Below are 15,039 nucleotides of genomic sequence, written 5' to 3'. Positions count from 1 at the left end.
AGGTTTAAATGAAGTCATGAATGTTGTGGGTTTCCAAACCAATCAGATTTCACACTTCTGAAGCTATAAAGATTAGAAAAAATATTTTTCCCAAATAAACCAGTGTCCTCACATAATCTTACCACTGCCAAATGCTGGAGGCTCGTCACGGGCAAAAGTTGGAGCCAATAATGCCACAAAATGATACCAATAATCTAAGATGGTACAATGGATACAGCTAGTTCTGTGCTACAGTAAATCAATTTCAACAAGTATTATAAAGAGTTCACCAGTAGTAGGGCACAGTATGACAATGCTAATGACCTTCTGTATCTAAAATACAGATACATTTTTTATATTTGCCCAGAGCAGCTGTGGCTGCCCCGTCCCTGGCAGTGCTCAAGGCCAGGTTGGATGGGGCTTGGAGCAACCTGGTCTAGTGGAAGGTGTCCCTTGCCCGTGGCAGAGGGTTGGAACTAGATGGTCTTTAAGGTCCCTTCCAACCCAAACCATTCTGAGATTCTCTCTTTTATATAATACAATGGTCTGATTTAGCAGCAGCAGACTAAAACACTTGCCCATGAAACCCCCAGTGCCAAAAATAGTTTCAAAATCCTTATAGGATGGATACTGTCATTGGTACCAGACCAACTGTCTGTGTGAGATGAGCTGACAACAGTTCAACCTGCCATAGAGCTGCTTTAGCACTGCTGTGTTTAACACACACTCATGCCTTGTAATGATTAATGTTTGCCAGGTTTAGTCAACTCAGGAAGCCAGATTAAAATAGAAAGTTTTACCATCACTGGTTTAATGCCTTAAAAAACAAACAAGTGAACAAACAAGAATGTCTGCACTTACCACTAATTTTAAACTCCACAAAAAGTCTTTAAAGACCAGATGAGGACAAGAGCTAATATGAATAAAACTATTTCTAGATTCAGAAACAATTACAGCACAGAATCTAGCTATAACTACATTTAGAATGTCCAAGCTTTAAGTTTAAACATCTGAAAATCTGAAGACTGACAATCATGAACACTGTGAAGATATCAAACAAGCTGAAATGAAGACAGACAAAAGTATTTTTAATAAAAAAAGATCTTTATTTCTTCAATACAAGGTAAACTACTATTGCAGCTTAAGACCAACACAAAAGTTGGACAGCAAATTGCTTAACAGTCTCCTAAAGGCTGAAAAAAAAGAAACCCATGAAAGCTAAAAGTTGTGCAATATTTCAAGTATAACATCTAAAAAAGATGAAATGATCCCTAAACTTATTAACTAAGTACCTCTGCTGAAAATGTATTAAAATCCACATTTGCCAGGATACCATCTTACCTTGTTGAGAAATACAGGTCTCCAGAAACTCAAGTATTCAACAGACTCTTTGGCCTGCCAGTATCAGGAAACTGTTTCCTATATATACATATACATATATATATATAAAAAATCCTTTGGAGTTAGGCATTCTGACAGGCATCCATTTCCTTACACTCTGCATCGCCATTCTGCATTCCAACTTAGACAAGCCCCCCTCCTGTATTTCAAAACCATTTCTTGAATAGCTTACTCAAGACGTCCTTGCGCAAAATGGGAACCGGGAAATGGAATGGTACAGGAAGACAATACAGCCTTTTGTTTAGAAATTCAGCAGTGCTGGCAATAGTCATAAAAACGTTTAGGTTTACCAAACAGGAATGTATTTCACCTTTAAAACACTTGGCGCTTTTTTTCTTTTTTTCTTTTTTTTTTTCTTAATATATATTTGCTTTTATTTTAAAAAAAAGGATGCCTGCAGTAGTAAGGAAACTGAATCTGCAATCACTTGTATTTATAAAAGCACACACATTCCTCCTTTTCTTACACTTGAAGATCAAGGGAATGTCTGTTTCATAATGTAATAATAATATGCACAGTTTAAAATATTTTCTATTACAAAATACAGTATACAAGAGGGTGAGGCCAAAGTCGTATTAGTTGAATATATTCCAAAGCATTAGCACTGAGTCATGTAAAAAAATCACATTACATGGTATGAATAGATGGGAATTTTTACAACTTAAATGCTCCATTTTATTGGGATCAAAGGTATAACGTTTAATATTTTCAAGAGACTTCACTAGAACTAGTGTATTTCCAAAGAAGGTTTAAAATATTAAAGCACAGGCATAGGCCATACCAGAACCTTAGAACCCACTGCAATAACTGGGGCTACAGAAGGGATTCAAGAACTAACAAGTGCATAATACACAAATAGAATGAGATGATTTATCATATTTTGTCCAACATGGGGAAAAAAAAATATCCCATGAGAACATCAAATTGAGGAACTTCTATGCTCCAAAATACTCCTCCTCTAAAGCCAAAATGAATCTAAAAGTACATGTCAGATCTCAATCGGGGGGGGGGGGGCCTGTGGTAGGGTGAGTGAGGGGAGGAAAAACCACCAAGAGAAAACCCCCAAACCATCACACCACCTCCACCCACCCCAAGCCTGCCTGCAATATTAATTGCAAGGCATTGTAGTTGAAAGAGACAGCATTTCTGCATAACCACGACGACTAATGAACACGCTGCAACCATTATGTTTAAGACCTGTGCAGTCAATTACCAAAATAATATAAATTCTAAACAAATCAATGTTGCTTCTTTCCTACATCAAAATACTTATTTGCAAAGAATTTAATTTTCTTCAAGTATATGCACACTGACCTGCACTTTCCTTCTATAAGATCTTGAAAGGTTTCCATTTTCAATGCAGAAGCAATTTAGTGTCTTGGATCTCTGAAGAGTACCAGTCTTAAACATGCATGTTTTATATTTGAATCTACATGACTAACAGCATCTTAATGAGCATTATGTTAGAAATTTTAAGGCTGTATCTCAGTTTACACAAGAACCAATGATAATGTTAAGAGTCTATGTATAAAATTCTATAAATAAAAATAGGAGTAAAGTCTGTTTAACCTGTACAGAGAGATCAAGTGGATAAGAAAAGGAAATCAGGAGTTAGGTATTTCTATAAAGAATGCCATGTATTTTTACTAGAACACAGATGACAAGTATGTACATTTAAATCTCCAATTACCCACATACAACTAGGAAAACATTTACAAGGGTTTAGATAGGCAACTAAACAATCAGGTTAAAAAAAAACCAAAACCAGTTAGAAAAACTAAGGCTCACCAATTTCAAAGGAACAAAACCAGAAAGCACTCAAGCCTTAAAAAAATGAAACAAAAATTTCAAGCTAATGCCTAAATTTAATTAGGTATCTTGCTTGTAACAAAAACCAACAGCTATCCAAGCTTAGAAGCCACACTGTAAATAAAATGTCAAAGAAGTTCTGACAAATGTTTTTCAAAATGCAAATCAGAACTAAAATTATTGGCACAGAAAGCAAAAAGGGAATGAGGGAAAAAAGCCTGTACAGTTTCCAAAATGGTATCTTGTTCTTCTGAAGAAATATTTTTGACCTGTCAAAACACGTAGTCCAGTAGAAATCTATCTTAAAAAAAAAACCCAACCCTCTACTTCTAAAAAATGAACCTCCAGAAAAAACAATTTCTGTTGCTAAAGCACTGCCACCCCTAAGTCACTACTTGTTGGTTTTGTCTTTCAAGGTAAAGGACACAGCCTTAAGATAGTATTTTCAACGTTACTTATAAAAATCAGTATTTGAAAGAAATACAGTATTTCCTCACAGACTACTTTGTCCTTTCATCAGCAAAAAGAGGTGAAATACCATTGAACAAACATCAAAGAGCACAGCAGTAGCCATCATGGCATCATCACCAGCCCGTAAGTTACCAAACTGCTATTTCCTGAGCGTGCACAGGAAATCGCCAGCAACATTTAGTAAACCAAAACCCAGTAAAAATTCTACTACAGATGCAGTTATACATGATGTGCATTAGGCATATTCCTTTTTGGTGTCTATCAGGGTCTTTGGATTTTTTTTCTGTACACTTTTTTTTTGTTCCATTAAAAAAATTCTAACAAATGAAACTCACAATAACAAGAGAGTATTATCTAAATTGCAACACAGTACATTTATCAGTTAAATCTAAGTATTCGGAACAGGCAGAAATAAGGGGCTTAATATGGGGATCTCACTTCTCAATTCACAATGATGACTCAGTTTAACTCATGTTATTTCCCCCCTGCTATTCCCTCCCTGCTATTTCCATTGCCAGCAATGGAAATCTATATGCGAGTGAGAAATTACACTCTCTGTAAAAAGAGCAACAATCTCCTTAAATCTATTTCAATGTGGAGTAAAATATCAGTTCCTGCATGAAATGCTTGTAAATTTACTTTTTTATTTTAAGATATCTATGCAATGGAACATTACTTACCTGCTGCCTCTCCAGTATTAGCTATTCCCCATGTATCAGCTACAGGCAGGTTATTTCTTCCTTAAACTTATTACACATAGCAATAAACAATGTTTTTAAGAAAAAGTTACAACAGTAACTTGGTTTGTAACCAAGACCTATTCACAAAAAGCAGGAAATGAGTCATGACTCGTTTGATACAACTTTCCGTTTTACAAAATTTTAAAAGGCAGTTTTCATTTCCAAACAGGATTAAACACGTCAAATATCTTCTCAGTAGCAAATAGTTCAATAAACACCAGTGATCCCATGCATGAGGAACTGAAGTACACAATTTAGGGGAAAAAAAAATTGGGGGGAAGAGTCTGAAGCTGTAGCCAAGTCCAACAGCATCAACCTGGCTGCAGGAAACCTGGCCAAGTGATAGGTGACAAAAATATCAGAGCATTTCAGACTTATGCAAAACTTCTGCAGTTGCACAGGCTACTGGTCCCAACTCAGTAAAGCATAAAAATCACTGATGTATGCAAAGAAGGTACTTAAAGCGTATGTTTACATTCCTTGAAATCTATGGAACGTAAGCACACACTTTAAATGCTCTGGAAAACCAAACTGATTTAAGTGCTTTCCTGAACAGGGTTAACATCTTAGGTCAGCTGTAAAAATCTTCAAAATCGGAAAAAAAAAAAAAAAAAAAGGAAAAAAAAAAAGGAAAAAAAAAAAGAAATCAAGAGTTGTCTAAGAGTTGCCTCTTAAAGCCATCTGAGGTCTTGAAACTTAACTTAAAACATCAAGTGCAGCTATTTGAATAAGAGAAAACTCCAAGAATAAATCTGCTGCATAACGATTTAGAACAGCCTAGAAGTGAGCCTTTGTGCAAGGCTGCCAGAAACTAAGTTTTTGAAACTTACAGGAACTTTCTATTTGCTTGCATGTCACACAATTTAATTTCAAACCAATTCTTAAATTTGAAGTCAACTTTCACTGCGAGCTCCAGTAATTTGTTTTTAGGTAAATTTACAAAACCTCATCTGACAGATGTCATTAGCACCACTTTTTGCTAAGACATTTAAATATTGCCCGTCACTTCACTTAACAAGGACATACAAGTGTACCTTCTCTTGAATATGCATGTGTGAATAAACCCCGAAGTATTAAGAAAATACCAAACCCATAAAGTCTGAAAAATGGAAACATCTTGTTTCTTCTGGCACATTTCTAATATACAACTATGTACATACTGCTACAGCCTTGGGGGTGGAGAGAGAACGCACACAAGCACTATTACTATAAAACTGTAAACAACTGCAGGGTTTGGTTTTGGTTTTTAAACCTAACCTTTCCACCCCTTATTATGGACAGTTTAAGTTCACATGAACAGTTTAAGTTTACAGTAACTGTAGTGTCAATCAGGATCAAGGCTGTATGGCAGAAAATCACAGACCTGGGACCACCTCTCCTCAAAACAACAGGCTACAAAGAGCTGCAGTTTTTACAGTTTTATATGTCAATTAGCAAATTCATAAGCCACCTAGGTAAACACTGCTAGAAAGCAAAAATAGCTTTAAAGGTTTTATGTTACCACCTATTTTCATATCAAAAACTGAATGTGTGAGAGCAACATTAGTATGTTAACTCACTGAATGCAAGATTAGGTGGAGGCATATGCAAGAACTATTGCAATGTTTTTAAAAACAGCATCAATGTTTTCATTGTAACATTATCTTTAAATATTGCTGAACACAAGACTTTCCCTGAGGTGTAAACATCAAATAACTTGAACAGCTTTACACATCAGCCCCATTAAACAGTTTATTACAACACTACATCTACTGTAATCAGTGGTGCTGTGTACAGACATTATCATATGAACAGTTTAACATGAACAAACTACTATAAAAACAAGCATTTACTTGACTTTTTCCAATTGCTTGCACATTATAATTGCCAAATGTATATAACCAGTAATAAAGTTGCAAAAGCTATAAGGTTTAAATCACACAGGTTTCCCTCAAATAAAACAGTTAAGCAACATAAAAAAGTAAAAGAGCTACTGGTTACCATGTATGCAGATTTGCTTTATTCAGATCTATTCCTGTTCATTTTATCCATGAATCCTTACAGGCTCAGTTCAATCACATGAAGCAAACTGCTGGACAAGCATCTTTCCTTGAAGAATGTATCTTGTCTTGCATGCTGTTCCTCTTCCTTCAGCTGTAATGTGTCAAAATTTGTGATGTAGATTTTGCTAGTCCTCATAATACACAGAAAATTGTTGGCTTATCTATACATACACAAGTCGTGCATCTACTTCACCAGAATGTAAACTAACACAAAATACCCAGAAGCAGTAGCTACTTGTTTGTGCATGAAACTGTTTTCTAATACAATAGTTAAAAAGAAAATTAATATTGTTGTACAAGGTTGAAAGAAGATAAATTTCACAGTTGAAGTATCAAATGATAAAGGAAGAAATAGCTACTGTTCCTGTGACTGATGGAAACATTTATATAGAACATTTCCTAAAGTATGCGTTCTGTGAGAGTAAACGAACAAGCACATAAGGTAGTTTTGCCACAACTAGAGCTTTACATTTTTACCTGCCCACTTACAGAAGTTTTAAGCTGGTTTGACATTTAAGTAATGCACTGGTTGTATAATGAAGTGGATGGCTCACAGCTCAGTAACATTTAAAAGTGCACAGATGCTGATACCAGTACTTGAAAATGTTCAAACTAGTGGCAAGCAGGATGGGCTTCACATCTAAAAATACACGCTTGCAGTTGAATCACAAGAACCCACTTTTCAAATACTACAATATAGATTTGCAGGTTTCTTCACTTACTTGTCCTATGGAAAACTCCAAGCCCTACTTCCTAATCTCATCTATTTTGGCAAATAAAGGAACCACACCGTTCAGAGTTAATTACTGTAAGAGTTCACAAGATACTTGGGATGGTATAATTCCATACACTGGATTTCAGTCGAATTCCATTACAAAACAATTACCTATCTTCATTTCATTAATAATTCACAATCTCAACATTCAGTAATTTCAAAATAATTTATATCAAATTGTTCAAAAAACCAACACATTGAGAACCAAGACATTTAGAGGAGCAATTTCATGAACGTGCACCAGTACACAGCTGTCAAATATTCTTCTACTAGTATAATAATTTTAAAGCAGTTGGGAAAACAAAGTACTTAATTTTTGCATGAACAATTGACACATTTCTTCTTCCACTCCTCAAAGTGACTGATAATTATAACTTTAAAAAACAATGTATAACCAGGTAGGCTCTATATGCTACAAGTATGCATACAAATTAATCCAAATCGAAAGCAGCTACTGGGATTTCCTTTCTTATTCACAGATTTTGTTCTCGAGTCGTGAATGTATCAACCCAATAACTACTTTTAGGGAAGATCCTTCGCCCAGAGACCAAAATTTCCATAGGTGTTATGCACTTTTAAAATTCATCAGTAGCAAAGTGACAAAGCACTGCCTCCACAAGATGTGTTCAGAGTTGCAAGCTAAGTTAGCACAAACAGACAGGAGAATCTGTTTTTTGAGTGGAGAAAGTAAGTATATGACAGCTGTGAGACTGCATATCAGAATTTGCTGCTCTCATCATACAATTCCTGTGGCAAGAATTATGGATCTTTATCACTTCTATGGCAACAGTTAGCAGATCCAAAGCACCATATATATGATTTATAATGCTAGCATAAGAAAGATTCAGTTCCTGGGAAGAATTTGCTAGATTTGTAAGGGTAATTATGGAACTACAGGAACTTTAAAGAATAAGCGATAAACTGGATTTAGGATTAATACTTTTCATTATAGGACTCCTAAAATGGTCAGCACCACACCGAACCTTCATTTAAACAACATGACCAACTAAAATCCAAGGTGGTGTACATTTTGGTTCCAACTATTCTGCTACTATATCTTGGCAAAATTGGAAACCTTTATGGTTCCAAAAGGAAGAAATAAATCTGTATGGATTATACCTTCATGCTCAACCCTTTTCAGTATTCTACAAGCAAGTAGAATATTGAAGTAAGAAACAATTTTAAAAAGAAAAGTTAAATCTCTAGTCAGTACTTCTTGGCAATGCTGTTTTCCATCTGCCCCAGGCTCATATAAGCTATCAGTGCCAAGCATGAGTTAGGTTTGTACAATTTAACACCATACAGCAATCAGTTTCTCATCATTTCTACTAATAAAGCCCAAATTCCAGACGTATCTGTTTAATAGTTATTTTCTGGTTTAAAAGTTAGGATTTTATGCCAGAACATTTCACAAATGAAAACCCCAAGCTTAAGTGATCAAACATTTTTCTATTTATGCAAGATGCAACTTGAGCAATTCCCCCCCCGCCAAGACAGACTGTTACAACAAAAGCCAATAGATTTCTTATATATGTGAAGCATCTTGCAGTAGCAACTCTATTTTTTCCCTTTAATCCCAATCATCCAAATAAGCATATAAAAGCTTTAAACAGCTTTCAGAGGTGTAAAAATATACAGTACTTAAAAGCTGTACGTGCATACACCCGTCAAGTTTTGTTAGTGTAACTTCTGATATTTTCAGAGATTGAATTTCAATCTCCCAACATATTCACGTTTCAGTAAAAGGCATGATACACATTTGTCACTATCCTAACAGATCCTAAGAATTACTTCATGTAATTCTCCTTTATTTTATTTTATTCTATACACAAAGAAAAATACACAAAGCAAAAATCCCACAGAAAGTAGTATCAACTTGAAAGCCAAAATTTGTTTTAGCTTAACCTGCATTCCACAACATCACAAACCTCCAAATACTGTGATGCTTTAGCTATAATACAGTGAGAAAGAAGGAATTTCAAGCTTGACTCTATATTTGTTTTTCTGCATGTAAGCTGAGATACAGATGTGATTCTGTTCACCATACATGTACAGACTATTTTGCCACCACTAGCACCTTGTTCCATTAGTTGTATATTTTTTCCCCCTATTATTAGTGTACTTACCTGGTATCTTTGTTCAATCTTAGTGTTTAAGTTCAACACCAGAACAATTTCCTGATTTTATAAATAATTTACATGGGAATAAAAAGAATGCTCCCAAACTAGTTTCATTCATAGTATGTCTTTCTCTACTATCCCAACTCATCTATTCAGCAAAAATAATTGATGAAGAGAGGTATGTTCAGAAAACTCAGTCTTTAGTTTACAAATTAAAGAGATGTGAATTATTAGCAATATCTTTCACATTAATATATGAGGAAGACACAAAAAGGTAGTTCAGGCTGCCACAGGAAAACATAAAAATGAAGATATATCTCATGTATCCTTTTTTTTTTTTTTTTAATAAAACCAAATCTTAGTTCTCAAACCACAATGAGCAAAAGTTAAAAAATGAATTTTTTCCTTCTATGGAGAACTCTGCATCAAACTAACATTTTCACTTGCAAATAACTTCCGTTTCAAATGCTATAAAGACTTAAAGTTTCTTGGGGAACTTTCACAAAGCTCAGATTTGTCAAAACTACTGATTTCACAAACTAAAAAAAAGCACAGGATGTGGGGAACACAAAAGTATCTATCTATGTGTGTCTAAAGACACCTCAGAAGATAACAAAATTACAGCAACATGTTAATGGAAAAGATTAATAAAAGTTACAGTTATGCTTCTGAAAATAGCATAATCTTTTCAGTTAGTTTTTCAAATCATCTCACGCTCGAGAAAATGAGAGAAGTCACTGAAACTTAAGCAACAAACTATATGTTTCTGTAAAGCATGAGAGTAGTCTTAAAATAGCCTGTAAGCAGCACATAACACAGTGGCCCTGCTTGCCTCATTCACTCCGTGGTGGACTTCAGATACTGAATCAGCTGCACAAAGAACGATTTCCCTGAGGAATTCTAGATGCAATAGAATACTGCTAGCCCCACATATGTGCTTCCTCAAAAATATGCATTTTAAAAAAGCGACGAGGAAAATAACATTTGTAATAGCTTAATACTAAGAAGATCTGAAATAATCCTAGACAGGTACATATACTCAGGTCTTGAACAATGCTACCACATGATCCACTGAAAATTCTGTTATTAACCAGAAGCTTATTATGAAACTAATTTACAAAAATAGGCCTTTTCCTGTTGATTTACAAGGTTTCTTAAAAAGGCTAGTTTCATACTTGATGTTGAAGTGGTTGTTAACACACTGTTTACAGGACAGTTCCTACTTATACAAGCAAAAATATAATAGTGTTACTTAAACCATCAGTACCATTTCAACTCCTACTGACAGCAAAAAAGATTCCAACCACGTTACTTCTTCGACCACTCCAAAGCTTAAACTATTTCAGAGAGAGCTGAGAGCAGTTTTTGAAGAAGCGTATGAGCCTCAGACTTCAAATTATTTTGCTTACAGTGGTTTGAGAGCAGAAAAATAAGAGGAAAACCATGAAATATGGAGTACACAGTCTACATACATATCAACTGTTACAATGTTGTGGTTTTGTCTTTGCAATTCAGTCCAAATCCAGTTTAAATAGGAAATAATCAATCAACCCAATAACAAAAACATAAAATGAAGAATTTAACATTCAGCAGTTATAGAAATTCAGACAGATTAAGATTGGGACAATGCATCAGCTAGAAATACATCGTTGAGTTTCAGTTAAACTAAAAAACCAAAAAATAAAATAATATCTGTCTAAAAAAAGGAGTCAGGACTCATGCTGATGAAGTTACATTACTATTCTGTTTGTACACATTAATTTTGCTGTTAATCTTTCTAAATATCATCCTATCAGGTTCTTAGTATTCTTGACTAATACAGGTTAGACATTTCAGTTAAATCCAGTTCTCTTTTATACCTACAGGCTTTCTACAAGCAAAGGCAAGATGTTTCAAGGAAACATGCAGTATACAGTAATTCTGTAGAATGGATTATCAATGTACACGAAGCCTTACTCAAGTGAAGGCACAAAAATCTTGCAAGAATATGATTTTAAATCATGAAGTGTACAAACAGAAGTGTAAATACCTGCTATGGTACATCTAAACTTTTTAATTTTTAATAGAGTTTATATTATAAACACATTTAGCAAGTTATTCCAATTTAACCCATCTCTATAAATGTAATACAGTACAAACTGAATTTCACTGTATACAAAAATGTTCACAATGGACCTTTAAAATCCTTCTAAACTTTAAAAAATGCCAGTACAGTATCACAGTTATGACTACAGGTACACAGTAAGGAGTATAGGTGCCATTCATAGAGAGCAGGCACAGAGGCAACTTCATGTTATCTGGCAAAACACAGTAATATGGGCAGTAACTCGTTTCAGCACTGCTGATATTTATTAAATGATTGAGACTGTTAAATCCAGTTATGAATATTAATCAATGTAAAGAACAAAACAAAAAAATGTATGGCAACATACATCTTAGTGAAAATGAAACATACAAACCAGGAGATAACTGTATTTCTTTGTGGTATGTGTGTATAAATATATAAACCCAAAAACTGCAATAAAGCCCTTCTTCATTAAGACAGCAACAAGACAAAATATTTACAACTTAACTTTAAAAAAATACCAAATGCTTTCATTTATGTGCAGAATACTAAATTTGCCCTTTAAATCAACTTCCTAGGACCTATTTTCTTCTTCACACAAGGGAATCTTACCTACACAACCCCTCTGAAAGAAAAGAGAAGTTCCAGCACACAACGAAGTTGAAGGATATTACATATACGAGTCCCACCTAAACTGAGGCTGAAGCCAGAGTCTCATTTTAAAATTGTGCTCTGGAAATCATAAAATGCAACCTGATGCTATTTGATACGTTTTTTTGGGGTGACAGCATAGAGAATCTGTACTCATCACAGAAATGCCACATCTACATGCACAACACTAAACATACAAAAGTGAAAGCTACTGAGAACAGTCTGGAAATACATCCATCACCCAGCTCAATGGTTACTTCCTGTTAACAACTATTTGCAAATATCACAAATACTCGTTTATCATAAAAGGTAAAAATCCAGTTCAACAAAAGAACTATAATTATTTTTGTTAAATCTCGATTTTTATGTTCTGATACTTTACAATTAAGAACCACAGTTTCTATTTTATGCAGTTCCAGAAATATTTCTACCAACCCATTTTCTATGACAAAAAGTGGCATTAACAAATATACTGCCAACTTCATTTCAGCTGCCGCATTTCACCTTCCTATTTAAGCCTTTGACTGCCCTCCTCTAGGTTGGTTACCATTTCATGTATCCCCTATTTGTATATAAAGCCAAGACAACACCCACTTAACAGACTGGAGCATTTAGTATCAGAATTTGTTCCTTCCCAGAGGAGTCAGTAACACAAAAGCCTAACTAAAAACCTGACATTTACATAATACAAAATTATATTTTCACTTCGGAGTGAAAATACTACATTTTATGTAATTTCTCGAAAATTTTCCTCTAACTTCTGTAAATGAGCTTCCCTGAATAAATACCCACATGCAAATCTGAAAACTAAATCAGAGGTAGATGTATGAAATGGCAGTTGGGCAGACAGGCAAGTCTGCAAGCTTCAATTTTAGTGCAGATGTAGTGTGAAGTTTTAAAAAGGAAAAAGACCACTGCAGAGAAACTAATAGGTAGTTAACAGTATTTAACTAATAGCTTTTTCCAATTGTCAAATATAAGGAATCATGGGTAGCTTGAACTCCCGATCTCCAAAATGGTACAGTATATGTGATGGACATGTCTATGTATTTTAAAGCTCTCAGCAGTACACTGAAATAAGCCTGCTACTTTACAGCTATCTAGAGGGTTGAGGCATGCAAGACTGCAGATATATGAAATAAAAGAACGCATTAGTTTGTGAACAACGAGAAAAGAAACAATCCTTGTGTCGTGCATTTGTTTACTAGTCTTCAGAAAATTACTATCAGAGGGGGGAGACAATGAAAAATTAGGGTGGTGGGGAACAACTGAGTGTAAATCTTATTAAAGATAACACCTGAATTTAGCTTGAAGACAGAAGATACTGGCAGGTCACATTTCATAGAATAAAGAGCAAAGTCTGGCTGTATTTCCTGAATTTGGGGAAAAACTCACTGGGAAAGAAAAAAAAAGCAACCCAAAACAGAACAAAACCCAACAAACAAAACCCCCAAGAGCCCACTGCCATACTCGTGCAAGGACAGCAACTGTATGTACACATGTTCCCTAAACGTGAAATAACACACAACATATGAAGGGCTAAATGCTGCAGTCCTTACACAAGGATTTTAAAATACAAATTTAGTATTTAAAAATACAAGAAATAGAACCATAAATTTTATATAATCTTCTAAGATTACAAAGAGAGCAGACTTACAGTCTGGCTTACTGCCTTTTTTTAAGAATTGGTTTCATCACATTTCATAAAAACTGCAAACATTAATACAACCTAAAATTCAAAAGGCAGCATGCAAACTGCAGAAGAGAAGCACACAAATACTCCCTCCCTCCCAAGACCAGTTACCTGTTGTTACTTACCTACATTCATGTCAGATGCTGCAAGGAGAAAGTGATTCAGTACATACTGTAGGACCACTTAAATGCAGACATTAATGGTGTAAACAATCCCAAACCCAGAGTAGTTACTTTTACTAAGTTGTAAAGTTGAAGAACATGAAACAAATGCTCACCTTCTTTAACGATGACGATATTCTCTCTCTCTGTCTCGTTCTCTGTCGCGATCTCTGTCACGATCACGATGCCTCTCTCTTTCACGGCTTCTTTCCCGGTAATAGTCATCGTGACGATCTCTACTACGTGATTTGTGGCGCCTACTTTTTTCTCGTGACCTACTGTGGTCCCTCTCTCTGGATCGCTCACGTCTTCTAAAAGAAATTACTTCATTAAATTTTTCTTCATAACACAAGCCACCCACATCCAATTTTGTATTATGAGTATGGATTTGATCAAAAAAGGATACGAGAGAAGCATCTGTTCACTGTGATGCAGATATGTTTCTGTATATAACGTGAAAGACAGCTGATACAGAAGGAGGTGACTAACAACTCAGAGATAGCAAGATGCAGCCAATAACAATGTTCATCATCAGAATGGAGGATGAGCTGGCTGAAATCAGCTGAGGGAATGCACCATACCTCAAATGATCACTACAACATGGCTGCTAATCTGTGTACTGAAAGTACGTGCCAAAACCAGCTGTCTTTGCATCTTTAATATTCAAGGCTAACTACACTACTGCTACACTATCCTAATGAAACAGAACCTCAGTGTTTGTCCTAATACTGAAAGGGGCATTATTTATGTTTTGAAAGAAATACCTATTTCTTATTTATACTAGATAGAAGAGTCTATGAATTTGAAATATACCTACTCTCAATTCTTAGATTGACAAAGGACCACAGGCAAAAAAATCATTCTGCCCAGCTTTTTTTCCCCCCAACTCAAGTGTATTCCTACTGTGACAAGTATGGAGAAAATTACTTTCAGGCAAGATGAAAACTGGAATCAAGTATCCTCAGTCTTAATTTTCAACAGCAAATTATAATAGAAATTATGCACTGGACATCTTAACTGATAAAAGACAATTCAATTTTGAAGTTTACAAATTGCAAGAGTACCACGTAGAAAAGCATACCAAATAAAACTAAGAGTCAAATTTAAGCTAGTCAGATCAATTTTGAAAAGA

General features: G+C 35.0%; 1 protein-coding gene across 8 annotated transcripts in view; it reads right to left on the bottom strand.

Moving 5' to 3' along the window:
- Positions 1–5,643: 5,643 nt before the first annotated feature.
- Positions 5,644–15,039, bottom strand: part of CPSF6 (cleavage and polyadenylation specific factor 6) — a 31,300-nt gene continuing 21,904 nt past the window's right edge. For 2 of the 8 annotated variants that reach the window (XM_030479659.1, XM_030479664.1), the window contains 3 exons: positions 14,024–14,218; positions 13,872–13,889; positions 5,644–6,533 (listed from right to left, as the gene is read on the bottom strand). In XM_030479659.1, coding sequence (XP_030335519.1) covers positions 14,029–14,218 — 190 coding nt within the window. In that variant the 3' untranslated portion in view covers positions 5,644–6,533; positions 13,872–13,889; positions 14,024–14,028. The remainder of the gene's footprint in view (positions 6,534–13,871; positions 13,890–14,023; positions 14,219–15,039) is intronic. The other 6 variants (XM_032919815.1, XM_030479666.1, XM_030479658.1 and 3 more) reach the window with 3 other exon arrangements.

This window comes from Strigops habroptila, chromosome 3, assembly GCF_004027225.2.
Source record: "Strigops habroptila isolate Jane chromosome 3, bStrHab1.2.pri, whole genome shotgun sequence".
NCBI lineage: Eukaryota > Metazoa > Chordata > Aves > Psittaciformes > Psittacidae > Strigops > Strigops habroptila.
This window is presented reverse-complemented; position numbering and strand designations above follow the sequence as displayed.